General features: G+C 40.1%; 2 protein-coding genes across 2 annotated transcripts in view; one reads left to right on the top strand and one right to left on the bottom strand.

Moving 5' to 3' along the window:
- nrg1 (neuregulin 1) overlaps positions 1–3,040 on the top strand; it is a 42,826-nt gene extending 39,786 nt beyond the window's left edge. The window contains exon 7 of the mRNA XM_078272293.1: positions 38–3,040. Coding sequence (XP_078128419.1) covers positions 38–683 — 646 coding nt within the window. The 3' untranslated portion in view covers positions 684–3,040. The remainder of the gene's footprint in view (positions 1–37) is intronic.
- Positions 858–27,962, bottom strand: LOC144531905 (thyrotropin receptor-like). Its single transcript, XM_078272291.1, has 12 exons — positions 27,785–27,962; positions 27,626–27,697; positions 16,290–16,364; positions 13,529–13,603; positions 13,281–13,355; positions 13,107–13,184; positions 11,209–11,277; positions 10,893–10,970; positions 10,596–10,784; positions 6,339–7,419; positions 4,990–5,145; positions 858–1,116 (listed from the first exon to the last, which is right to left on the bottom strand). The coding sequence occupies exons 1-12, from the start codon at positions 27,946–27,948 to the stop codon at positions 1,048–1,050; spliced, it is 2,181 nt and encodes a 726-aa protein (XP_078128417.1). The 5' UTR covers positions 27,949–27,962; the 3' UTR covers positions 858–1,047.
- Between the last annotated feature and the right edge of the window lie 14 nt (positions 27,963–27,976).

Genomic DNA, 27,976 nt, shown 5'->3' on the forward strand with positions numbered 1-27,976 from the left:
CTTTCAAGTAAATGGATGAAATGTGTTTCTGTTGTAGGTATGCATCTGCCATGACGAACCCGACTCAGCTGTCTCCGGAGTCCCGCACCTCTCCTGCAACTCCAGGTTCTCCTCCATCAGAGATGTCCGCCCCCCTGTCCAGCCTGGCCATCTCTGTCCCCTCGGTGGCTTTAAGCCCCTCCGGCGAGGAGGAGCGCCCCCTGCTGTTGTCAAACTCACATCAGCCACGCAAGTCTTCAAACCGAGATGAACAGAAGAGGATCTCGGCCCACTACAACCACGGCCATGTGGCACACAGCTTACCGCCTAGCCCGCTGTTTCCTAATGGGAATGGTTACTACCAAAGCATAGGTGACCATGACACCACAGCTGGCAGCCAGATGTTCTCAGCATCACCTGAGAAGCTTCTTACAAACAACAACATCAACAACTGCAGCACTAAACGAGTCCCCAACGGCCATGTGGTGCGTAATGCGGAGTCCAGCGGTGACAGCATGCTAGTGAGCGAAACAGACGCACCTCAAGGGGAACACACACCCTTCTTTACTACAGATAGCACTGCAAGCCTGCTGCTCGGGGCTTTGGACAGCAGCAGGACTAACCCAGCATCTCTAAATGATGACCTGCAAGACAAGTCATGCAGTTCCATCACCATCACCAAACTAAATCCAGTTGCTGTGTAAAGTTCAAAAAAAAAAAAGGAATTGCTGAGAATCCTTTACGTTGAGGGGAAAGAAAAGGAATAGTCACTATTAAACTTTTATTTTCTATAAATTATTTGCCGTGTAAAGACTTTAAAGATAAATGAAAAATGAAACTTTTATTTTAGTGATGTAGCAAATAAAGAGTTTTATAAAAAAAAAAAAAAAAAGAAAATTACAAATGTGTTCATGTCTTGTAGGTAAAGTGCCATACACTAGTATGTAGCAACAGTTCATGGTATATTTCAGTGCAGAAAAAATATCAACGGTGCCTTTCTGTTTAGTATGCTTAAGGGATCTCAAACATTGCATACTGGGCCATATATTCACCATCTTAATCTTCCAGTTAACAATCAAAACTAACTTGCTGGCTGCTTTTAACGTCCTGGAGTTGGAAGTGCCCACTGACACGACAGTTTGATATGAGATTTATACGAGGTGCATGCTACATCCTTGAAAGCTGTGATGGAATAATGAGCAGTTTGTGTCGTTGCCATTCCAGCCATTTGACCTGATACTGAACTTCAACACCTGGACTCATGTGTATGACTAAACAATTGATCAGCTTATTACCTGCATTTGATGAGTGATGGAAAAGATGTTAGAAATCATAAAGGTTTTATTCGTCTTATTCAGAATCCTGCTGGTGAACAAATATTGTAACTGTTAGATAAAGGTGCAGTCACTAAAGTCTGGCTCTGTAGTGTTACTAATACTGTCAGTTATATGCCTAACATAACCCCCATAGAGTTTTCTTTTTAGTAAATTCAATATTGGGATTTGATTTACATATTACAAGTTTACTAATTCTATGTTAAAGGGTACTGCTCTGGTGTTGTATTGCACTTACATAGCTCACAAAGGACAATGCCGGTCCCCATCCGGACCGAGGCTCAGTCCTTGCCGCAGCGGCCGTGTTGGATTCCCACCTGCGGCCCTTTGCTGCATGTCATTCCCCCTCTCTCTACCCTTTCAAGTCGTAAGCTGTCCTATCAAATAAAGGCCTAAAATGCCCAAAAAATAATCTTTAAACAAAGACCCCCAAAAAAACAAGAAAAAAAAACAGTCATTGAAACATCAGAGGCCTAAATATCCTGACTTTAACTCCCGAGAATGAGTCAAGCTCAACTCTGGATCCTACATTTCCCATACTGCTTAAAGTATCTTTTTTAAAGTAAAGTTTCATTTCTTTCTATAGCTACATCTTCACAGAGTGCAAACTGACTCAGATAAAGTGGTGCCATCAAAGAAAACTACTAGCATTAAGAACGGCAATGCTCTACACCAGTATGATATTACTACAGAAAAGAATAAGGGCCAATGTGAAAAATGTATTTGAGTTCTAAATTTAAAGTCACAATTCTGACTTAATTCTCAGGATTGTAAATTTAAAGTTCAAAGTTAGAATTCTGACTTTTTTTCTCGGAATTCTAAATTTAATCTCAGAACTCAAATACATTTTTTCACATGGGGCCCTAATTCTCTTCCATAGATTACTGATCACATTTTTAAATGCAAAAATATCTACAAAGTGTGTACTGAATATATGGCTCATTTTGTCCTTCTCCTTCTTCTGTCCATCCATGTCGTCCTGAGCAATGCATTTTGGGGATTTAGGAAATTGCTAAATATATACATGATGGCTACCTGCTTTAATTTGTTCAGTCACATCTCTGGTATGATAGACATTTATTTTCTAAATTCAACTTGTTACAATTTTCCAAAGAATAAATGCATACACACAGTATGCATTTATTTTTTCAACTAACCCAGCTTGTGTTCACGTGCAGTCTCATTGTATGTGTGATTTAAACAAATGTCTGCTAACATGAACATAGTTTATGAAATCTGCCAAAGACTGTCACCTGTTATAAAAAGTACATAAAAATAAAATAACCATTTTTGGTCTCTGTAATCAACCATAGTTTCTTAAAACGTATGTAGCATCAGCATATGAGTAAGTATGATGACAAAGACGTGCTGCTCCATGATTTGTGCTTTAATGGTGGCCATTCTTCTGTATTTTATGGTAACATTAAGATTATTTATTTATTTTTTGGTGATTCTTGTTTATTACAAGCATTAATTACTGATTTATTTATAATTTAACAAACATGATTTTACAGATGTAAAATATATATAGCCATTAGTCACATGGTTATTAGTACAAAATAGAAAAATAAGTACTTGCATATTTTGTCACTTGTATGCTTAACATAACTCACAATGCATTGCTTTTAGGTCTAGGAGTGTCTTCAAATGATGTAAATACACCATGGAAACCTTCAGCGCTGTTGTTTCTTATTAAATATTAAATCAGTTCTATGTTTTGTGCCTCACAGTGTCAACATATTTCTGCCCTTTAAAATGTTGCGTCTTACCACTGAAGAATGCAATGAGAATGAATATTGTGCGGCTGTAATGATAAAGACAATTTATTATGTTTCACATTTCATCATAAATGTGAACATTTGGAAAACAGAATTGGTTTTGAACCTATTTTTATTATAGTAACACTATCAGATACAATAATAACGTTAGTAACACTTTCAGATACTAACACTATCAGATACAATAATAATGTTAGTAACACTATCAGATACAACAATAATGTTCTACTAGTAATACTACTATGTATTTAACACATTTTGAAAAAAGCCACACAGTACTTTACAAAGAAATAATAACAGACTTACAAATGTAGAGTCTAAATTATATTCTATGTAATCTAAATGAACTGCTGGATATTATGCAGTTTTTTTTCTGAGTATGACTCAGGAAATGTCAGATTGGACTGGAGTGCAGACAGTGAAAAAACAGTGGTTGGCTCCAGTAGCAGTCTTTGCAAGAATGTAACACATAGTGCGTTCCATTTCCCTCGGAACTCGGAAGCCGGAGCTGGGAATGACGTCACACCCGAGTTGAAGGTGTTCCATTTACAAGTCAGATTTTCCATTGTGGGGTTTGTTCTAGCCAGGTTAGCCATTGTTAGCAATACCATTTGATAACGCATTACTCTATAGTTATAGACAGGACTGTGTGTATGACTGATTTAGTGAGACACAAATAAGACGTGCTAATAAACCAGGTCCAGGGGAGTTTCCGGCCCCTTTTAATAGACTCTGCCTCTTACCTGGGTCCTAGTCAAGCCTTGCTAATCTATATCCATGACCTTCCACTTCCGGGATTGCTCCAGTGCCGCCGGAAATTCCGTCATATGTCCTTTTCAGCCAGATGTCCCTCTCCTTCCTCTTTCTTTGTGTTGTTGTTCTAAACTCCGGTGGATTTCTGAGGACTATGGTTAACTGCTCCTTAGATCTCTGCAGGGTAAATCCAGACAGCTAGCTAGACTATCTGTCCAATCGGAGTTTTCTGTTGCACGACTAAAACTACTTTTGAACCTACATGTTCCACCAAAACAAGTTCGTTCCTGAGGCTATTTTGCAGCCGCCCCGTGGCTCTGTGCGGCGCTTGCCACCGCCCAAGACGATTGTAACTGGTTTAAAGAAATGCCAATAAACCAGAGCACGTTTTTCTCCCATCCCGGAATGCTGTGTGGACTAGCCAGACCCTCCTCCACAGTGCTGTGGAGGAAGGTCTGGTAATGCGAGACTAGCACCTTGCCAACCAAGGCTAGCTAATGCTAGCATTAGCCCATAACTTAAGGGAAAGTCTGCCGATTTTCAACCAGCTCTGTGTACTGCTGTACATGGAGATGAACTGCGCCAGTACCCAGAGGTCCGTTTACCCACCGGCAAAACTCCACTGGATGACTAGCGTCAGCCAGTTAAAAATCGGCGACTTTCCCTCTTTAGTGTTTAGCTTAGCAAAGTGCCATTGAAACCATACACAACACTGTCTTATCTGCACCTTTCTCCCCAGCTCTCTTATCTCCAAATTCTCCTCATCTTTACATTTCCTATGCAGTTTTAGACACATTCCTACTAATCTTTCCCCAACAGCTGAAGCCAAATCTTTGCTGTCATTACTTTTTTTTATTTTTGAACAGCAAACAACTGGAGGTATCCAGGAATACAGATACAAAAAAATGAATGGATCACAAATTCTATAAGGCCACGATATACTGTGAAATGGTTAGATTGTGTGAATTGGTATTTACAAGGAAATGTATATATAAGTACAAGTAATGCTTGAAAAAATATTATTCACATTTAAAAAGCAATTTTGGTGTATCTTGTTGTCCGGTAATTCTTCTACTTGAACATTTTGGGATGTGGGGGCTGGACTGTGGGGCAGACATTGTCTCTCTGTATACGTAGGGAGTCATACTAACAAGTTGGCTTCGATAGAGGTGTGCTTGCCGCTGGCACAGCCCTATCCGGCTCAGAAACATCAGGATATCTCGGTGAAATGCCTTTGTCAGGATAGCATAAAAAAATGGGTGCGCACAAGAGTTGAGAGGATAGAAAAGCACCAGCAGCACCTGTGGAGAAATAACATAGAGCAGCCTTTATTTTAGAAAAAAAAACAATTGGATTAAATAATAATAATAATACATTTTATTTATGAACGCCTTTCATAGCACTCAAGGACACCTTACAGTTAAAACAAGCAAAAATATAGTAAAAAAGGCAAATATAATTAAATTAAAACAAACACATTTAAAAGATTGAGATAGAAAATTAAAAGATGATGATTTTGATGGAGTGGAGATAGGCCTCATGTGGGGTAGGCCTTTCAGAATAGGTGGGTACTATGGTACGGATGGATAGTGGGAGGGAGTTCCAAAGGGGCGAGGGGCAGAATAGCTGAAGGCTCTAAACCCCGTTGTTGATAGGCGGGCAGAAGGAGTGGAAAGCAGTGAGGAAGAGGAGGATCGGAGAGTTCGGGATGGAGTGTAGGGCTGAAGGAGTTCAGAGAGGTATTGAGGAGTGAGATTATGGAGGGCTTTGAAGGTGAGAAGAAGAATCTTAAAGTCAATACGGTATTGGACAGAGAGCAAGTGCAGTTGTTTGAGGAGTGGAGTAATGTGTTCAGTGGCTGGGGTTCTGGTGATAATATGGGCAGCTAAGTTTTGGATCAATTGGAGTGTATGGATGGACTTGTGGGGTAAACCAGAGAGGATGGAGTAACAATATTCAATACGGGAAGTGACAAGAACGTGGATGAGAGTAACAGTATTATTGGGTGTAAGTGATGGACGAAGGCGGTGTATGGTGCGTAAGTGGAAGTAAGCAGACCGGTTGAGATTATTGATGTTTTTTCAAAAGAAAGTGTGCTATCGAGGATGACACCGAGGCTCTTGACCTGAGTGGAAGAGGGGAATTTGGAATTGTCGATGAAGAGTGAGAAATTGGGACATTTTGCTAGAGTGGATTTGGAGTAAACAAGGAAAATTGTTACAGTTTAGTTTGAGGAAGTTATGAGTTAACCAGGTTTTAACTTTATCTAAACAGTCAGACAGGGAAGACGGAGTGAGCATGGAAGTGGGTTTGGTAGACAAGTAGAGCTGGGTGTCATCCGCATAGCAGTGAAATTGAATATTGTTTTTCCTGAAAATAAAACCTAGAGGAAGTAAATCAATTATAAAAAGGAGGGGCCCCAGGACTGAGCCCTAGGGAACACCACTAGTGACTGGGGAGGGTTGTGACATTTAAGTTGTAAAGGAAGTCTTACCTTGGAATCTGTGACAGTCATCAATGGTTGGTGGAGAACTGCAGACAAGCCATAGAAGGAAATGGGAGCCAGACACAGAAAGTTAGTGAAAATTAGAACAGCCATGCGTTTAGCCATGCTGGTATCACATCTGCTGGACTGGTGCTGGAGATTGTGCACCATACAGTAGATGTGGATGTAACATAAACATACCACCATAAAAGCAATGACATTAACCATCAGGACAGAGACCACATAGGCCCGGGCAACACTTGTCTCAGTTTCCATGGGTAAGCAGATGCTCACTTTCTGGTAACTGCTCACACCAACCACCGGCAGCAGTGCTAGGATTACACACAGCAACCAGCCGGTGAGCATCAGCACAGCAGCATGGCGTAACCTCATTTTTCTGTCTGGCCTCATTGCGTAGAAAATGGCATGCCAGCGCTGAAGGCTGATTAAAGTCAATGTGTACACAGACAGCTCGCTGGCAAACACTGATAATGTCCCTGCTAGACTGCAGCCACCTCCTGTTTGCCAGGCAATAGCATAGTGGTAATAATATGAGCGTGTGTAGAGGTCGACAGATGCAATGAGCAGTAAGTATATCCCCATACAAAAGTCTGCAAACGCCAGGTGACCCATGAGGAAACGGGTAACGGACAACTTCTGTCTGCTAGTCAGCAGGATGAACATCACCAAGAAGTTGGCTGAAATGGCTAACAGACTGACAACCCAGACCAACACCCTCAGGAAGCCATGACTCATCACATCCTCACAGGGGTTCAGGGCATCAGGCAGGGGGGTGCACAAGAGTCCATGATTATCTGTGTGAGGTTCATCACACAGTGCAAAGTCAAAACCTTCATTGAGATTCTCTGTAGGTAATTCCACACGAAACAAACCCTCATTTTGAGACTGTTCGGTTGGGCAAATGGAGTTGTTGTAGTAATGATTGTGATTTCTGCTGACAGCAGATTGGAGACCAAAACTGTCTTTCAGATGTTGGTAGATTTTGTGTCCCTGAGAGAGAACGGCAGAGGATTCCTGCAGCTTTCCCAAAGCAGTCCGGGTCAGGTTGCAAATAACTGCCTCGGAGTGTCTTGAACACAGATAATAAGGATTAATAATCAAAGAATGAACTACAAAATTGTTTTTAAATGCATGCTTATGTTGATACAAAGTTTTTCCCCACCAGAAAGTCTTCAAAGGATCAAAAGCTCTCTGTTGCTAACTTGTAGTCACTTTGTTAATGACGTGTCAGACCTTCATCAGCACCGTATAAAGCTCAACAGTGACTGCCCACTTTTTATTGCTTTGGTTACTGAAGTGATTTTCCCTGTTCACTATCTCCATTGACGTTTCATTAAATGCTTATACAAAAAGTTTTAAGCCTGCCAGCTCCAAGATTAATCATGACCATAAAACATTTGATTCGGCGCAAAAGAACATTTTGAAAACGGCAAAAAGGAAAGGTACAAGACTACTTTTTCTATTCATACTACGTCATTTTACAACGCCGCGTCGAGCTGCTGCTCTGCCTGGTGCATCATACAGACGCTAAAGGGTGCCATGAGCGTCGGTATTTGACAAGTATTTGACCAGACGTAGTATGATGCCGTGCGGAGGACGGAACAAAACAGCACTGAAGCCGGAATTTGTGCCAACTGCCCCATGGAATCTAATCGTTATACATAAGATTTATTCTTTTTGATTATGACTTGGTTTTGATATTAATAAATAAAAACAGGAGTATGTACGAACATCCAAACCAAAAAGGGCGTGTGCTGAACCAAAGGTTTTTCAAAGGTTTTGATATTACAATTAGAGCTCATTGAACTTAATTTGTATGGTTGCCTGAAGATGCTGCCTGCACCCTCCCTCTCTTCAAAGGGGGAGACACTCTCGACCCAAACTGCTATAGACCCATATCTATCTTTCCCTGACTCTCGAATGTCTTCGAAAGCTTAGTCAATAACAGATCACCAACCATCTCGAATCCCATCGTGTCCTTTCCGCTATGCAATCTGACTTCCGTGCTGGTCACGGCTGCACCGCAGCCACCCTCAAGGTCATAAACGACATCACGGTCGCCATTGACAAAAAGCATTACTGTGCAGCCGTTTACATTGATCTGTTCAAGGCATTTGACTCTGTTAACCATCATATTCTCATCAACAGACACAACAATCTTGGGTTTTCCCATGACTGCCTCGCGTGGTTCAGTAACTACTTTTCTGATAGGGTCCAGTGCGTTAAATCTGAGGGCCTGTTGTCTGGACCTAAGGCTGTCTCCATGGGGGTGCCACAAGGTTCGATTCTCAGGCCCACACTTTTTCTCCCTTTACATCAATGACGTAGCTCTTGCTGCCAGGCCCTCACAAATCCACCTCTATGCGGATGACACCATCCTGTACACATCCGGCCCCTCATTAAATAACGTGCTATCAAACCTTCAGGAGAGCTTCTATGCTATTCAACACTCCTTCCAAAACCTCCAATTACTTCTAAACTCAGGCAAAACCAAGTTCATGCTTTTCAATAGATCACTGCTTACCCCGGCCCATCCGATCAGCATAACCACGCTCAACGGACTGGAATTAGAAAATGTGACAGAGTACAAATATCTAGGTGTCTGGTAAGACAGTTCCCTCTCCTTCCAGCAACACATAAAACACCTTCAAAATCGCTTTGGTGAAAATGACTTATTTTACCAATTCTCAATTTCATTGATGTTATTTACAGAACTGCCTCTCATTCTCTCCTGAAAACATTGGATGTTCTCTATCGCAGTGCCATACGTTTTGTGACCAGAGCCCCGTATAACACCCACCACTGCAAACTCTACGCTTTAATTGGCTGGCCCTCGTTACAAACGACGCCTAACCCACTGGTACCAACTCATTTACAAGTATGTGCTAGGCAAAGCCCCGCTGTACCTACGCTCACTGGTCACAATAGCTTTACCCACCCGCAGCCTTCGCTCAAACAGTTACATCTCCTTGGTCACTCCAAAAGCCCACACCTCCTTTGGCCGCCACTCCTTCCAGTTCTCAGCTGAAAATGACTGGAATGAACTACAAAAAACCCTGAAACTCAAAACCCTTATCCCACTAACTGCCTTCAAAGCACGTCTGTCCATGCTCCTGTCCGATCACTGTATGTGCTAACTGTTCCCTGTCTTTTACCCACTGATTTTGCACACCCTTACCGCATTATCTCTGTCATGGCCCACTGCATAGTTGCACAGATCCACATCCACACCTGCATTGCTATCATATTTGTTTACGCTATTTTGCACTTTTCATCTGCCCTTGTATGCTCAACCGTTATTTTCTTCCCACCTTTGTTGCCACACAACTTTTTGCCAATCTACTGATCTACTACTACCACAATCTGCACTAACTGTATATAGACTATATTGTCTCTTTACTACATTTCAGCATTCATATAGTCTGTCTATTCTTGTATATTGTGTTATTACTGATCTACATCACTACGTAGACCACCATTTGCACTAACTGTATATTGTCTCTTCTCTACATTCAGCATTCATATTACTGCTTACTGTGTTATTACTGATCTATATCACTTATTAGACCGCAACTTGCACTAACTGTATTTTGACTCTCCACTACACTTCAGCATTTATCTAGACTATTCATATACATTGTGTTACAACTGATCTACTTCACTAACTAGACCACTAGACTAACTGTTTATTGACTCTTTACACCACTGACTCTTTACACCTTCTCAGCATTGATATAGACTCTCTGTTCATGTATATTACACATCCATAGACTAACTTACACCTCACTACGTGCCGGCATTTGTAATGCCCACTTATTATGCACTTTATGTAGAATATTGTATTCTGTATTCTTGTACTGTATTGAATGTGAAACTATTTGTTGTCTTGCACTCCTACGCTTTTCTTGGCCAGGTCGCCGTTGCAAATGAAAAACCTGTTCTCAATGGCCTACCTGGTTAAATAAAGGTTAAAAAAAATAAATAAAAAAAAAGGTGTTTTTTTCCTTCCATATGTTTATGTACAGTTACCTGGTGAAGGTCTGAGGACCGTAACATTGTTGACAAAGTAGTTACAAGTGATCAACAGTGATTCTTGTTTTCACAGTAACATGGTTAAATATGAAATCATTACAATGCAAAAAAAAATTGGACCTGAGGGTAGCTTGGAATGTAAAGGACAAATACTTGACAAATGGAAACCACAGTGGGGAAATATTTCCCAACACTTTCAATTATCTTACTTACCCTGTCCACCTTTTCAACATTTTGAGACCACAACAATGGCTTGGGAAGGTCAATTCAGCACTCTGTAAATGGCGAAAGGCTCTCAAGGGGGGCAGTACTTTGAGGGCCCAAGTGTTTTTAGCTTGGAGCTTTTCAATGGTCTCCATACCCACTGAAGGCAAAGAGCTAACTTTGGTTTCTGAAAGGTCTCTGGAAAGATAAAGAGTTCAGATTATTCATTTGGACACAAAGCTGCGGTTGTTCCGGTATCCAACCCTTAGCTTGTGCTCTTCTAGCAAATTCTGCACATTCACTCACAAGTGCGTTGGGCCGCGAATCACGCCATAAAATGCGAATTCATCTATTCGTTCCAAATTCACATTCCTGTGAAGATACCTGAAGAATGGAGAATAGATTAAGGGCAAAGTTATGTGGCCCACATTTTTTACAAACACACAAAATCCCACATAACTTTACCAAAATATTTTGTATGACACAATAGTTATTCAGCCAGCCAGGTTGTTAAAGCTCAAACATATTAACAAAGAGACCAAAAAAGAAATTTGTATATAATTTAAATATTAGTTCCTTCCTGTGTGTTTGTGTTTCACTGCAATAATTCAAAATGGCATACACTTCCTCCAGTGTGCTCCCATTGAAGGCATAGCGCTGGATCTCTTTCACACCATTGCTATTCAGCATTCTACAAAAGGGAAAAACAGATTATCCTGTGAGCCTTCAATCACTCCTTTTTTATTAAAAGAGGAAAACATAGACAGAAATGGCCTCTCATCTGCAGAAATCTCTGTGCACATATTACAAGAAAGTGAAGAGTCCTAGGTAATTGTTCTGCAAGAAATGTGAGATTTTGTGCTGAAAAGGGCTCAAGCTGGATAGGACTCGTCTGACACAACGCTGAAGTTAGCTTCCGATTCTGCAGTTACGTAAGAGGAAACTTAACGTTAAAAGTTGTATGTACCAACAATGTAAAGAACCCAGAAGTTGTTATAAGCTGCCAACCTGAAAAAATTAGCTTTATGAAGACAAAAGTGGAATAATGTGAGGAATCAGCAGGAAGAATGGGAAGGCTGTGGGATCCTGACACTCAGCTAACGTTATGTCCAATATTACGTGTGTTAGCTTAACTAACAGACAGATAGTTAGCCTAAAACTAACATATGGATATATGTAACTTATATATAACTTGGTAACAACATGCTTGCTGCACATGTAACGTCAGACATATTGCTAGCTTAGTGTCAGGATCCCACAGTATCCCCATTCTCTCTGCTGATTCCTCACGTCCGTTTTTCAGGTCAGCAGCTTATAAAAACTTAAGTTCTGGGTTCTTGACCCTGTTGGTAGTGAATTGATATTCACTACCAACAGGGTCAAGAACACACAGCAGCTTTTAGGCATGTTTCTGTTGTTTGCTAGCAGACGGAATAAAGAGGAGGAAACCTTCACGCAATACAAGTCAATGGAGAGCAGAGAGTTGTTTTCCCCTCCAGGCGGAGCGGTCTCTATAGAGTAATAAACGTTCACAAAAAATATTAGGCTGATGGGTCCAGTACTTTGTAAGATTAGCTGTGGACAGACAGATACAAACATGCACACGTGGACAAATACCACCGAATGCACGATCCCGGGGGATAAATAACAACATTAACAAGAGCATAATTTCAAAGAAGACCTTTAAAAAGTAAATCAATAGTTAGGCTACTTATCACAGAAACACATTACTTTTTGGTGTAATAAATCAGTAAAGTTAGTTAGTAAAGCTAGTTATTTAATGAGATAACTAGTAACTTTTTAACTATTTAATATTTTTCAATACCTAGCACAACACTGATAGCAAGTGCAATCATATTGCCATAGATCAAATCACATTGGTGTAAAGCTGTGAGAGAAAATGAGCAAAAATCACCATAGAATTGTCATTTCAATGCCTGTGAGTCAATGATTACGTTGCATTACATTGCACACCAATATTCCACTATTATTCAGAATATGACAATATTCAGAATTGAGCCTTTTTACGGATATAGCATTTTCCGATTAAGACGTGGGATATTCTGGTATTATTCTGGTTTTAGAAGCATTCTTTGGACATGTAGGCTACTATATACAGCGCATTCAGGAAGTACACAAACCAACCAGCTGACAGTTTGCAAGGCTGCAGACCTGATAAGAAGGAGAAACACAGCTAATTTAAAACATAATCAAAGACTTGGATATGAACAGGTTTTTGGATATACGCACACATCACTACGCCGACCTTTTCAAGAAGCTGGTTGAAGGAATGAAAGAATGAGGCTGTGTTCGCACTGTCCAACAAGCTACACCACGGCTACATGTAAACGGGAATATAAGTGGAATATTCACTTTCATTAGTCATGGAAACAGTTTAGTCTGAATATTGTCTTTTTCGGACTAAGGGCAAAAAACGGAATATTATGTGCATGTAAACCTAGTCATTGACAAAGAGTCTGAAATGACATAAGTCATTGTTCAACTATCAATCATACTTACATGGTAAGAGCATTCTCAGATATTCCAGTGAAAGAATTAGCAGGTATAACTTGTATGAAGACGTTCTCCACTATCTCCCTGTCAGAAAGGAATAAACATGAAATATTTTACACAAAGTCATACATTTTAACAAATAAAAGCCATTGCAGTTGGTATATTTAAAATGTGACATACAAAAGAAAATCATCTTGGCTGGACTTAATATATTGTAGCCCAGGAAAGGAGGTGAGACCTGTGTTGGTGATCCCACTGTATGGAGACAAATCTCTGTCAGCAGCCAGTTAATGGTTAAAGGGGAACAGCATTGCATCAGAAAAGTTGGCCACTATTTATAGAACTTTTGCATTGTTTTCTTGTGATAATGTGATATGTGCTATGATACAGGAAGAATATAAATGAGCAAAGGAAAGTTTGTTACTTACAGGTACTTTAAATTAGGTAGATCTTTAAATGCCTCTGGGTCAATGTATGACAGTGTTTTAATACCAGTTAGTTGTCTATTGGACACACAAGATACAGACACACACACCAAACTTTACTATCTCATAATTTTGACTCAAACATTTGACTTACAATTTTAATGATTCAACATCTGCTTTCTTTCCTTGCAGGGAAATGCTTATAATAGTTTAATTCAAAGTAGTTTGGTCACGGCATATAATGTTCTAAACACTTATCTAATTTTCAGTATATGTATATAGACAGGACAGTAGCCATGTTTTCATTCACATATTTTTATGCACATTTTCAATTGTTCCATTAGAAAAGCTAGAAAAAATGTCAACAACCCCAGGTGCGTAAAACGTTTTTACGCTCGCTTAAGGTGTTTTTTTGCCATTGTCGAAAATAAATTTGATGCGCTAAATGGCATATGGAAGAACTTTGGCGTAATGAGTTCTGATGTAGCGAAAATTTAACTCACATAACTGATCAGCTGTTTTTCGCTGTCAGCATCTTCCCAGATATTGTATAAATTTGTCTTTGTCTCCGGTCCGCTCTGGACAGTGGCTGACATGAAAGAAAGATTAAAACTTGCCTTATTGAACCAAATTACTTAAACTTACTTAAAGAGCCACTTTCCAGTAAGCAACCACTTCTCTTCTACTCTGTTTACTGGCAGTTTAAAGCCATATATAGACTTTAGTGCCCACTTCTGATGAAACTATGCTGTAGCCTAGTTTATTTGCTCCAAACCAGTTGATGGAAAGGCGCCTAATTCTCTTTTTTTTTATTATTTCTTTTTTTTGCCACATTTCAAAAGTTTGCTTGATAGTTGAATGGAAACACAGATATTGACAATACATTTTGGCATTGAAAATAAAATTAGGCAGTTATATCTCAATGGACAAATGAAACATTGGCATTGAAACACTTGGAAAAAGTTGTATTGGCAATGAAACAAGTATTGGCACTGAAAAACATTTCACAGAAAAAATTGGTTTATTCTATTTTAATCAGAAATGCTAACTGTCCAAAACTATTCCTTACTTGCCAGAAGTCCTGTTACAGCTCCAACTTGGACACACAAATTTACCTAACCATATGACTAGGGGACTTTAGTCCAGTACAAGCACTAAGCGAGTGTATTGAACAAATCAACGATTAGATGTACCAAAAGTTTCTTTAATAAATGTAAACTAAAATAAGGGTAGTTGTTTTGGAGCAAAAGAGGAACTGTAAAAAGTCAGTGCTCAGCTTCAATCGGCAATGTTAAAAACAAAGGGCAAAGCCAGAAATCTGGGTGTAGTCATGGACTTAGACCTGAATTTCAATAGCCGCATTAAGACAATTACAAAGTCAGCCTACTATCAACTTAAGAATGTATCAAGGGTTAAAGGACTGATGTCTCAGCAGGATTCGGAGAACCTTGTCCATGCATTTATTTTCAGTTAGTCTGGATCAACAACAGTTAATTTACTGGATAACCGCCAGAACATCCGAGGCATTCTGGTTGGTTTGGTGAATCCATTTAACAATGTATTGTATTTGATTTGTCAGGTAGTAAAAGAAAAGGTTTGGAGCGTCTAGTCCGCCTTAAGATTTACTTCTTTGTAGAATGGATAGTTTGAATTTTGCTTTTGAGAGAGGTAGATTCATCCAGCGCCGAAGGTCATTTTCTACCGTAGTTAAGATTAAACAACTCTGACAGCCTGGGGGAAATAGTAACACCCAAGTATCTAATGTTGCCAGTGCAAAGGGAAGTGATGAGTTCTGTTCTGCAGAATCCCAGGCATTTTCTGAAAGTGGGAGTCTAGTGGGCTTATTCCAGTTTAGTGTAATTAAAGATTTTAGAGAAGTTGTTTCTTTTAGCGACGGTGAGGGATCCTGTAAGCACAATAAAAAATCATCTGCATGGAGACTAATCTTATGTTGGAGGTTTGTGGTGTGAACTCCTTTATTGTCATATTTTGCAAAAACTCAAAAGGTTCCATACATTTACCATACATTACATTACAACTTCTTACTGATTTAATGCTGACTGCAGTGGGCATCAACAAGGCCTGGTGACCCTAAATGACATGGACCCCCCGCCCCCATCCTAAACTTTTATCCCTGTTCATTGCACATATTCTCTATACTGGGAACTTTTGATAAATATTTTTGCACATCCTGGACAAAACTGTATGTGTGTATGTTATATTTTACATATTTAGTATTGTTATGGTATTTTATTTTTCTATTCTATACTTATGCTCTTGACTGTTACAGTACTTTGCTTTCACTTTCCTAGCTGAATATACAGTTGCTTCAGAAAGCATTTATACTAAAGGTCTTCATGCGTCCCCCTGAACACTGGGAACTGACGCAGAAACTGTACCTGTTCGGATCCACGAATGATATGGTCACTTTTATTTTTCTCTCTGTCATTGTTCTGCCTACTGTTTTTGGTGCAATGGCAACATTTCCCGGATACTCGACTGCAATTAGATGCAAAAAGGGCAAACTGCACTCAGCTGCAAAACTTTATTGCCGTGTTTGTGCTGTATTATCATTAGCGCATTATCTTTTGTAAATCAGACCTTGAAACGGGGCAGATAGTAGTTGCAAGTGACGCACATTCATCTTGCCATCAGTGGCCGCAATCCATTCTTTGTGAATTTGTACGTATATGTTTTCATGGTGGCATAGACGGGAGGCTTCATTGTGATTACAATCAAGTTACAATGCTCAAAGGTTACATACATGTGGGTGAGTCTGGGCAGGTTGTGGAAAGAATGCCTCTCAAGATATCTTATAGTATCATCATCAGAGATGTATCTGAAAAAACAAACAAAATACAACAAAAATAGAGATTAAAACTATATTTAGATTTGCAGTGATTTGCTCTCATTGGTCCTCATGCAAGAACAACCTCATGCCAGTGGAGGGGCTCATTGACATGAATGCATTTTACTGACCTGGAAGTTTGTTTACACCTGTTTACACCGGATCATTTGACTGCTTGCATTTGTTGCCCCACTGGACCTATTTTTAGCTATTTATTTTGTGTGATTATAAATGATACAACTGATGCCCAAAAAAAATTATCTTGTTAAATATATCAACGTCTTCTTGATAGCTTTGCACAGAATTTGGAACAGATATTCATGGTCTCCAGACAATATATCTTAATGTTTATGGTGATTCTCTGACTTTTCCTATAGTGCCACTATGAGGTTGATATTTGTAGTTTTGAGTGAAATGCCTTGATAACTATTGGATAGATTGCCATGACATTTTGGACAGAATAAACTGTAACCTTCTTTCACACAGAGATTCCGCAAAATCACCATAATGAAGGTCTGCTGTTACGGAGGCTTTGTTTTTTTCGCATTGAACCAAACAAAGGTGGCATAATCCCACCCCAGCGTGTGATTTCAGATTGCCCGTGGGGTGATGTCACCTTCCTCAGCAGTTACTGTCTCTGCTGACACTTCTTGAGGATCTCCTCAATGTTGGAGGAAAATTTCAGAAGGTTATCAAAGGTTGTGCCTAGAGATAGGCTCCGATACCGCCTAAAACACTGGTATCGGTATCGGGAAGTACTGGAGTTAATGCACCGATCTGATACCACGTAATAAAGCCCTAAAGAAAATCTACGTTAAAGTAGTTTATTTATGTTCTTTTTCCGTTATAACTGACTGTCAAACTGGATAATAAAATAAAGTTCTGGGGCATTCATTGTTTGTGTTTGTTCATGTTTCACAAAGAGTTTAATCTGAGCCAGACTGACAACAAAGATAGAAATAATATCACATCCATACAGGGATAGTATTATACAGTTGTTAAAACATAATAAAATATATGACACATTGGTTTCGGATCAGTACTCGGTATCGGCCGATACGCAAGTTCAGGTATCAGAATCGGTATCGGGAAGCAAAAAATGGTATCCTGCCATCTCTAGTCGTGCCCAGGTATTTGTATTCCTCTCCCATCTCCACTGTCTCCTTCTGGACGGAGGTGGTGACTGCCTCTGCCAGATGTCTTTCTGAATTCAAGACAGGAGTCTGGCTGAGCTGAGCTGTAATGCGGCGTGGGACCAGAGAGCAGAGACAGGAGGACTGGGTCATCTGCGAATTTTACTATCTGGCAGTTTGGCTGGGTGAGCCTGCAATCGGTGTAAAGGAAGAACAGAAGGGGAGAGAGGACACAGCCTTGCGGGGAGCCGGTTGAGGTGAAGAGGATGTCAGAAATGGTGTTATTAACTAACACTCTCTGTGACCTGTTGGTAAGAAAGTCTATAGTCCACAGAGTGAGTCGATGGTCAAGGTGAAAACATGTGATGAGTTTCTCGGCCAACTAGCTGCATGGTGTTAAATGCTGAGAAGAACTCAGCATCCAGGAGCCTGGGGAATTGGGGGTGTCCATATGCTTGTGGATGGTATCTAGGATGAATATTTTTGCATCTTCGACCCCTCTGCCAGCCCGGTATGCAAACTGAAGTGGATCCATAAGAGAGTCAGTAAGCTTGGTGATGTGACTTTTTACGACCCTCTCTACTGCCTTTATCACCAGAGAGTTGAAAGCCACAGGCCGTAAGTCTTTCAGGGCTTTTGTGGCACCGCTCTTTGGAACAGAAATCACTGTTGAATGTTTCCACATCTGGAAACTGTGCTGCAGGCTATGGCAGTGTTGTATTCAAGACCACCTAAACCGAGACCACGTCATAACCAAGACCAGAATGTATCGAGACCAAGTCAAGACCAAGACTCTGAGGGGTTGAGACCGAGTCAAGACCAAGACCAAGGCCAGACTAGTCCTACACTGCATGACACGATAAAATGTGGAAAATGCTAACCATAGGCACTCTTAAAATTAATTTGGAAGATCAACATTCCCATAAAAAACCCACAGAAAACGAATAAAGATTCTTCTTCATTCACCTCTTTATTCAACACTCCTTTGGCATTTTTTACCATCCACCTTACACAATAGGAGCAAACATTCAGTGGCCTAACTGCAGGTGTTTCAGTCATGGATGGCATCAAAGTATTTGACCGGTGGCGAATCACTGGGTGGATCCATGGTCCCAGAGTCAGTTGCATCTTCTTCACTGTCCATCATGTTCTCCATCTCTGAGATCAAAGTGTCTGAAAAACATAAACAAATACAAAAACACAATGACTGGATTAGATTTGAAAGGGATAGGGTGTTTGAGGGAGCCAGAGAAAGGAGCTCAGGACACTCATAACACACAAGCACTAGGGTTTGACGAGGTAAAAAGTTAATTTATATATTTGATCTGCAACTGTGTATTCAAACTCAAAATTAACACTCTTAAAGTAACGTGCCGTGTGCTTATGACCCAAGTGAGGGAGCGGTAATGTTACCGCAGCGTGTAGCTTTTATGTCCAACTAGGAGCTGACCATAGATATATACATATACATATTTATATCTATGGGAGCTGACAATAGCTAATGTTTATGTAACGTAACTTTATATACATTAGCTACATAGCTTTACATGACCCGTCTTGTTATTGTTTATCACAAGCAAAAACGTAACTTAGGAACAAGAATTTGTCACCACATGCCCTTAGCTAGCAAACGTTACATCTGAATATGTTAACTAAATTATGTAACGTTAGCTTGAGCACCTAACTATGTGGCAAATAACAGTTAGCTGGCAAACAACTGAAACTAGAAGATCCCTGAAACATACAGTATATACACAAATATATAATATATGTATATTAGCTAATATTTGCTAAATTACCTTGGGTGAGAGGTGAAGAAATTTCTGAAGAGTTTTGGTAAAGAGAGATTGATAACGTTAGTTAGCTAGCTTTGCTAGCGTCACTTAACATTAGCTTACCTTTCTTTATGCTTCTTTTCTAAGTGCCAATAACAATTTGAGGTGGTCCCAGCTGTCTCAGTCAGTGTCACAGTACAACAGTTACACTCAGCTGTGTGTTTTCTTTTAGAGGTGGTTTTGCAGATACACTTTTTATAGTTTGGCTCCCAGACGGCTAATTCTCCTGTCTCACGTATTCACTTTCTTGTGAATGCCGCAGGGAGGGGAGGTTAACAGTATCGAATTTCAAATTAGAAATTAGTCAAGGTATTGGTTGCATTTGAAGGAGGGATATTTACATCCAATCACAATAATGATGTTAACACATCAGACAATGCAGAGTTGTGGTCTTGACTGGTCTTGAAATAAAATCCCGAGTCCTTTTTATCCGAGATGAGACAAGACATAATGCTGTAAAAATGCGGTCGATTCTGAGACAAGACCTTCAAAAAGTGGTCTTGAGACTAAGACCGATCTCGAGTACTACAACACTGGGCGATGGAGCTGTGGAATACGTGCTGGAATACACTCCCAGGCTGCTCAGCACAGTGCCTTAGGATCTGCCCACAGATATTGTCCAGTCCAAGAGCTGTGTTCACTTTGGTCCTTTTTAGTCCACAGCACTTCAGTCAAGTGTCTTCCCCAAACGGGTGGTGCAGCTGACATACTGGTGGAATCCTTTAAGAGTTCTGTCAACTGAGCAGTGGTTAAAGGGACCTATGATGAATTTGGGGGCATCTGGAGATATTATTTCAAGATTTTCTAGTGTTTCCCTGATATATTCTGTGGCTGAGGATGCTTTTGCTCTGGGATTGATATAAACAAGGATAAAAAATAGGGAAAATGGAAATTCCCTGAGAAGATAGAAAGGACGCAGGGAGACAGCCAGGAGTTCAATATCAGCGTTAGTTTTTCTCTGACAACAACTGTTGTGCACCAGCATGGGTTGACATCAGGCTCCCACTAACAGCGTTTAGCCTTTTTGCTGATTTTGTCCAGTGGCCACTGGCGGTATTGCAACGAAAAAATCTCTGCGACATAGAAAGGATTTTCCCCATTAGGCCACCATTGTAAAAAGAGACATCTGTAAAACTGCTGCCAGGACAACTCCAACTGCAAACAGGGTCAGTTATGACTCTTTCTATTGTGAATTTTTAATCTATGGACTTTTGATATTTGAAAAACATCCCTCTAGCCAAGAAAAGGGACTTAAAAACCTGTGATGCCACCACAATGTAAAGTCTAAAGGGTGAGAGGGAACTCGCTGGTGGGGGCCAGCGGGACAAACAATACTGCGCATACTCAGTGGGTCGCACGGAAGTAAACCCGGAAGCTTAGAAATATTTTTGCCGGATGCACCACTTAGCAACTCCTATAGAAATGAACTGGGCTCCGCCATTAACGTTGCATCCAGATATGATAATACATCCATGGTTAACACAAAGGCAGACACCGCCGCCGTGTTGTCTTCCTGTCAATTAATTGTCTCAGTCAAGTCTTATAGGGGTCCTGAAGCTGTCTTCGTGCAGAGTGGAAAGATAATCCAATAAGTGTGGCGGGAGCACCAGTATCCACAGTCTTTATGTAGTCCGTGCTGTTAACACTGACAATAACACTAGCTAGCGTAAGCTCAGTTAGCTGAGTTAGCTGATGGAGTTCCCACAGCGATAGACAGTAGTTGGCAAAATTTTATTGGATTAGTCGGAATTCAACCAGTAGATGTCAGTCTATGCACATAACAAAATATGTAGAAATCAAATAATTTGCACTAAAATGTCAAGATTTGGACCTGAATCCATCAACAACACCAAAAATGGCCCTCCTGTGGGTCGACTTGCGCATCACTACTGCGTGTTGTCTGGCCATGCTACCTGTCCCTATACAAAGACGTTGGTTTAGCTCTGTTGCAGTATTGTGACTACTTCACAGCCTTGGATGAACATTGAGGTCAGAATCCTGCTGAAGGCACGTGACATTGCATTCAGATCAGATGATGCTCAAGCCTATAACTCATCCAGGGGCCCTGGATTCATGTTAGCCCTGGACCAGGGCTAACCTGAATAGGGGCATCAAAAAAGCCAAGCACAACCACAAGCTAAGGATTGAGGATCACTTCAAGAACAACTCTGACCTCCGACGCATGTGGCAAGGCATCCAGGCCATCACAGACTACAAAGCTACCAACAGCTGCCCAACGAATCACTGGTTCCTCACTCCCCTGCACTGAGACCATCCAGGGCAAGCAATGCTTGCGTAAGGCGCACAGCATCATCAAAGACTGTGCTCACCCCAACCACAGCCTGTTCACCCCACTCCCGTCCGGGAGGCGTCTCAGGTCTCTCTGCACCCGTACCAGCAGGTTCAGAGGAAGCTTCTTTCCTGCGGCTGTCACCCTACTGAACTCTTGCTCTGCATCGTGACAATTTAACCTACTAAGCCCCCCCGGACAATTTTCCCTACCCTGCTCCCACCCATACTGTTCTATTTATTTATTTACAGATGTACATACTGTAATTACACATATACATAGCCATATTCTACTGCTCTTCATACTATTCATCCTGCACATACACTTATTCTTACTACTCTTAAAATGTTACCACACTGCACATAGCTGTACATACTGTACATATCTGTCTATATGGTTCATTCAGTATATCCATATTTATTCTGTTTCTCTTATATATTCTGTTAATACACTGCATATATCTATATTATTCTTACTGCTAGTATATTGTCAATGCTACTACATTGCACATATCTGTACATGTTGTTCATACATTGTTCATATTACATAGCCATATTTATTTTGCTCTTACAACACTGCAATATATTTCTTGTCCTGTCTATGCACCACCTGTCTATACTTGTATTTCAAATTGCACTTTTACGCTTTTTTTTGCACTTCTGGTTGGACGCAAACTGCATTTCGCTATCTTTGTACTTGTACACTGCACAATGACAATAAAGTTGAATCTAATCTAATCTACTTCCCCTGCTGTCTTAAAGGTGCAACAACTCTGTCCCCCTATTCCAATTTTGTAATTTTTAACAGTACCGTCTTGAACAGACTGTGTGAGAGGGGCTTGTAATAAAAAGGGTTACAGTTACAGTATAAACACAGACTAAAGTTGTAGCAGAAGTTCTGAAGAAAGACATAACAAATCGGAGTGTGGCACCAAAGCCATTTGTTAAGTAGGTAGGCTGGCGGGGCACCAAAGAGGAGGAAGAGGTTTTAGGAATTAATTTCATACATCCAATCCACTTAAAAAATTAGTTGTGAGTAGTATCGACAAAATTAAGAGCAAGAGCATGGACAAGGTTTTCCAAATCCTGCTGAGATATAAGTCCTTTAACCCTTGATATATTATTAAATTGATAGTAGGTGGACTTTGTAATTGTCTTGAATTTGGCTGTTAGAATTCAAGTCTGAGTCCATGTTTTTTTGTGATTAACAGTTTTCTTTAATTTAAAAAAAAAAAAAACATACAAAACAATTCACATGAACATATCCCCCCCTTCATCATCACCACCCACCCAAACAAAAATCAAGAAAAGAGCACAGTAACTACAATATTCAAGACCATTTGACAAAATAATAACAAAATAGAAAAAAAACTATAAACCAAATAAATATATGTATAAATGACAACAACATAAGCCATCATACACGTCATACTCTCCCCAGCACAAAGCTTCCTAGGAGCCCTACAGAAAGTTCAGGTACTTTCGCCATTTTCCAGTGTAGACATCTGATCTGGTAAACCAATCTGGTGAACATTTTTTCCAATTGCCGCCACCCTAGCCATCTCACAAGCCCATTCTTGGATTGACGGCAACCCTTCATTCCTTCATCCTCTTAAAATAATCTGTTTGGCTATCAGTAAACTAGTCTGGACCCAGCTTCCTATGTGCTTATCCATCCTGGGGGGGGGGGGGGGGGGGGGGGGGGGCTCTCTCAGGGCCAGATGCCCTAAATGAAAAGCATAGTAACAATACAACATATTTGGTAGAGCCAAACCTCCTCTATCGGTACGGTATTTGTAATTTATTAAAATGTAGCCAGGGTTTTTTACCATTTCATATAAATGTCTTTGTTATCCTGTTAAACCATTTAAAATATGACAGAGGAACATTCAGAAGAAGAGATTGGATAAGGTAATTCAGCCTAGGAACACAAACCATTTTTATAACATTGAACTTCCCCGCTATAGAGATTGAGAGTCGCCCATATATTAACATCACAAGAGATTTTTTTCAATAGTGGATCCAAATTAACTTTATCAAGGTCTTTTAACTGGGCAGGAAATAAGATAGATATATAGATATAGGATAACTTGCTTGGGCCACTGAAATGCACCTGATTGGAAGGCTGGAACACTGGCTGGAACACTGAGCTGTTAAAGGCAACACTTCTGGCTTGGACCAATTTACCCTATAACCTGAAAGTTTTGAGAAAAAGTCAATGATCCCGAGTAGACAGGGAATTGATCTACTAGGTTACAGACAAAAAATCATCCGCATTAAGACTCATTTGTGCACTACCTCTCCTACCATAACATCTGGGAAGTTAGTCTCCCCCTTATGGCTGCTGCCAAAGGCTCTATGGCTAAACAAAACAACAAAGGAGAAAATAATAAACAACCTAGGCTAAAATACTCTACCCTGCAACGTACCACAAACACGGGAGGCTTGGCCATCCCCAACCTTAAAGTGTATCACAGAGCCATTCAGCTACAGTCCTCAGAGTGTGGATGGACCCCTCATCTACAGTCCCATGGAGAAAAATAGAGTAAAACCTCACTGGAAGTCTAAGACTGCAAGACCTTGCCTTTGCAGGTGAAAAAAATGTATGCTAGCCTATGGCCCTATTATCACCAACACATTGACCAACTTTAAACAGTTGGAGGAGCAACTACGCTACACCAGTAAGTGGCATTAATATACCCCAATATGGCACAATGCAACACTTAACAAACCCTTTGCTTGTAAGCAGTGGAGTGACAGAGGTATTTATACTTTAGACCAGCTATTAAATGAGAAAGGTATGTTGAGTTTTGAAGATCTGAGAGCTAGTTTTGAGATCCCCAGTACATCCTTCTACTTTTATCTGCGCTTAAGATCAGCCCTAAAATGTTATGGAGTGCCATGGGGAAACAGTCTTGAGGTGCACATAGTCATTAAATGGTTTGTTGATTTTTCTGTGAGAAGACTAGCGTCCAAGATTTATGCTAAACTGATGCAAGTACCCATAGGAGAACTCCCAATAGTAAAGAAATGGGAACTAGAGCTGAGCCCTGAGGGGAACGCAATTAATGGGGAGACAGTTTGGGACATTTTCCACTGTTCCAAAAAACATTATACCAGTATATCTACTTCAACATATGTCATAGGACATATTGGACTCCTCAGAAGAGATACATCTCTAAAGTCATTCCCACTCCCTATTGTACTTTCTGTCAACCTGAGCAAACTTTCCTGCATATGGTCTGGGAGTGTGAACAGGTGCATGAGTTTTGGAATAAAACAACATCAATAATATCTGATGTGATAGGATGACCCAATTGTTTTGTTACTTAATGACGACTCTAAATTACAGAGGAAAATTTGGCTCGCCGGCTCAACTGCAACTAAGAAAATGATAGCTCTGCATGTCATATTTGTCCGCTGAGATGTGTAATTACCTATAGACGCAAAGTAGTCTGTTCTTTAAGTAGGATTCAAACCAGTTTAGATCCTGCACAAACCTGGTGTTTTTATAAATAGCCAAGCTGTTTAGCCAATATTTTCTTTGTGCTCTACTTTTTATTTTTCATTCATTTTATTTAATTAGGCTACATGATTTTACCACTTGTTGTGAATATGTTAAATTCCATTCTGTGAAAACTTTGAACAAAGCCTGTCACATCTGTTTTAAATAAATTTGTAAGCATAAACCTACCTTAAACCAATCCTCCTTCCCTTTGGTGCCTTTCTTATCTATCTACTCTTACATCATCGAAGTGAATGGAGCAACCTAAAAAAAAATATATAGCAACCTATAAGGCGACCTTCCTTTTAGAAGGTGGTACTATCTGCAGTGGAAAACAAAATAGAGAAAAGGATCTAGTACCAAAAGTGAGTTGGGTTGAGTCAAGCCAAACCATGCATTGGAAATGAGTGGAAGTTAAGTGTGTGCAGCCCAGCTGTGTGGAGTACCCCAGCACATCTTAAACCTGAGCCTGAGTCTGGAGAGGGTCCTTGTGCTGTGGAAGACATCCTGCCTGGTTCCTGTACTTAAGACACGCCTAGAGTTAGAAGTTGATAATCTTTTATGTGTAATGTGTCTTTTGATGTCAAATAGCCTAATTGTGACAAAAATAAATATGCCAGGGGCGCAACAATTACAATAGCTGAAAAATCACCCACAAACAACAACATGCTACACAATAATGTGGATATTCAGCATTACATATTGCAGCAATACTTTGAAAATTGTAGGTAAATGATCACCTCCAGTATTCTTAACATCTAAAGTCACCTCTCAATAACTTTCAGGTTATGGTCTCACAAAGGCAATAAGTCCTTCAAGGTATACTTTAAATAATTACTGAGTAATTACTGGTAAGGCTAGCTCAACATGCATGCCTTGGCAGTCATTTTTCAAGGAAATATCCAACTTCTTCTTTTAGTGTAGTTATTAGCCATTTTGTTTGAATTATGGACATAGTACTAGATAGTTATAAGCTAATTTATGTATTTTCCAAAAACAATTTCCTACTTTTTTTACCCTAATTAGTTGTTGAGTAGTGGAAAAATGGTTGAGTAGTGGACAAATGGTAATGGACAGCATTTATTTAGGCCTTTTTCTAGTCTTAGTAACCACTCAAAGCACTCTACAGTACAGGCACCATTCACCCATTCACACACGCACACAGTCATGATGGTCATTCATTTACTGAAGGCCTGCAGCCTGCTCATCAGACAGATATTCACACATCGAACCACCGACCTAGGATTGGTAGAGGACCGCTTTATGTTCTGAGCCACAGCCACACAAATGACCAGGTAATGATGACTTTACAGGGTTACTATTGTTGCAGGTTTTGCAACGACAAGTGCAGGGTCCAAATAAAAATCTATATAAACACTGGGGAGGGTCTATAAGATTCAAATATATGATTCAGACCCACGACTCAGTCGCTAACTAAGGCCAGAGTCTCGGTCCTTGTTTAGAACAGAGTTTGATTGACAGCTTTCACACTATTGAGTTACAGTGCAATCTAGCAGCTGTAGTAATTTTGGGAGCAAAGGAGGGAGACGAGGGATGTTGTTATAGAGCCACAAAATCCATGTAGGAAGGAGATTGGGGTGGATGGATGGGTCAACAAAACTTCAGGCTTTAACACAAAAGACTGCTGCTTGTTTCACGTTACCAACCGACAGTCATTGGGTCTTTTATAAGCTAGACCACCATAGTTCTCACACAAACCATGTGTTTATAATTGTAACCCTGAGTACAAAGTTCTCCTAACCTTAGCGACATAGTCTTTTTACTAAAAACCACAATGTTTCCCTAACCTGTCACCCATTGGTTTGTGGACAAATCAGCGTGTAGTTACACCTTAAAACATCCCCTGCTTTATCATCTATTTTAAAATAAAAGGGACCATAATTTACTAAATGAACATCATGCTGTGTTGAAGAAGACTTGAAACTAGCGATTGAGACCATAAAGTCATTTTGTGTCAAATGTTTACTGAGGTAGTAATTCAAGGTGTCATTTTCTCATAGACTTGTATGCAATCAGACTTCTTTTTTAAACCAGTGAAATCGCCCGCTGCTGTAAATTAGATAGAATGCAGCTTTAAGGCACTTAAAGCATTGGCTTTACTTTTAAGAGCCGGAAGCTTCGTCCATTATTTTTTACGGTCTAGGGTAAACATTGATGTTTGTATTACGGTAACTGGGCTTGTTTTGTTATAACTTTGGTGGGTTTTGCCATCCTATATTATTATGATCCAATGTGTTGTTTTGTTTTTGAAGCATACATAAAATGTATTATAGAAGGCTTTATGTCTTTGTACAGTAATTGTGATTTTTGTCTACAATCTGTCAGGACTTCCAGTGTGCTGATTAACATGTTGTGCAACCTTGGTGGAGGTATTTAAGTGCTTTCTTTGGTAAGTGGCATTTTCGGTTCTTGCCAATAATGCTGGTTTGAAAGAAAAGGGTCAGTGTTGGGGAAAAAATAAACTCTTACATGTGAGAAATGTTGGCCAAACTGGCGAATGCATTCTGAGGGATAGAAGAAAGTTTGGTCCCCACAAGCCACCTGAAACAACAGTATTGGGACCTTTTAATCTTAATACAACATAAAGTCACAACCTAAGATCAGAGTTGAAAGAATGTTGTTACTTACACCTCATGTGTGTTGGAATGGAAAACCGGCATGACCTCAGCTCCAAAACATGACACACTGTAGACGTCCCAGTCACACTGGCAATGAGTTGGACAATATTCCAGAAGGAGAGTGACCTCAACAGTACTGATAATGAAAAAAAGTAGATTCAAGTCAAGCTTCATTGTAAGAGTGGAGATTCAGTGGTGGAGC

This window comes from Sander vitreus, chromosome 16, assembly GCF_031162955.1.
Source record: "Sander vitreus isolate 19-12246 chromosome 16, sanVit1, whole genome shotgun sequence".
Taxonomy (NCBI): Eukaryota; Metazoa; Chordata; class Actinopteri; order Perciformes; family Percidae; genus Sander; species Sander vitreus.

Coding starts and splice junctions, on each gene's coding strand:
- LOC144531905 (XM_078272291.1), bottom strand. CDS start 27,948: ATGAAGCTTGACTTGAATCTACTTTTTTTCATTATCAGTACTGTTGAG. Junction 13,356..13,528: donor CTACCTAATTTAAAGTACCT/GTAAGTAACAAA, acceptor GTCTCCATACAG/TGGGATCACCAACACAGGTC. Junction 11,278..13,106: donor TCTGAGAATGCTCTTACCAT/GTAAGTATGATT, acceptor TCCCTTTTGTAG/AATGCTGAATAGCAATGGTG.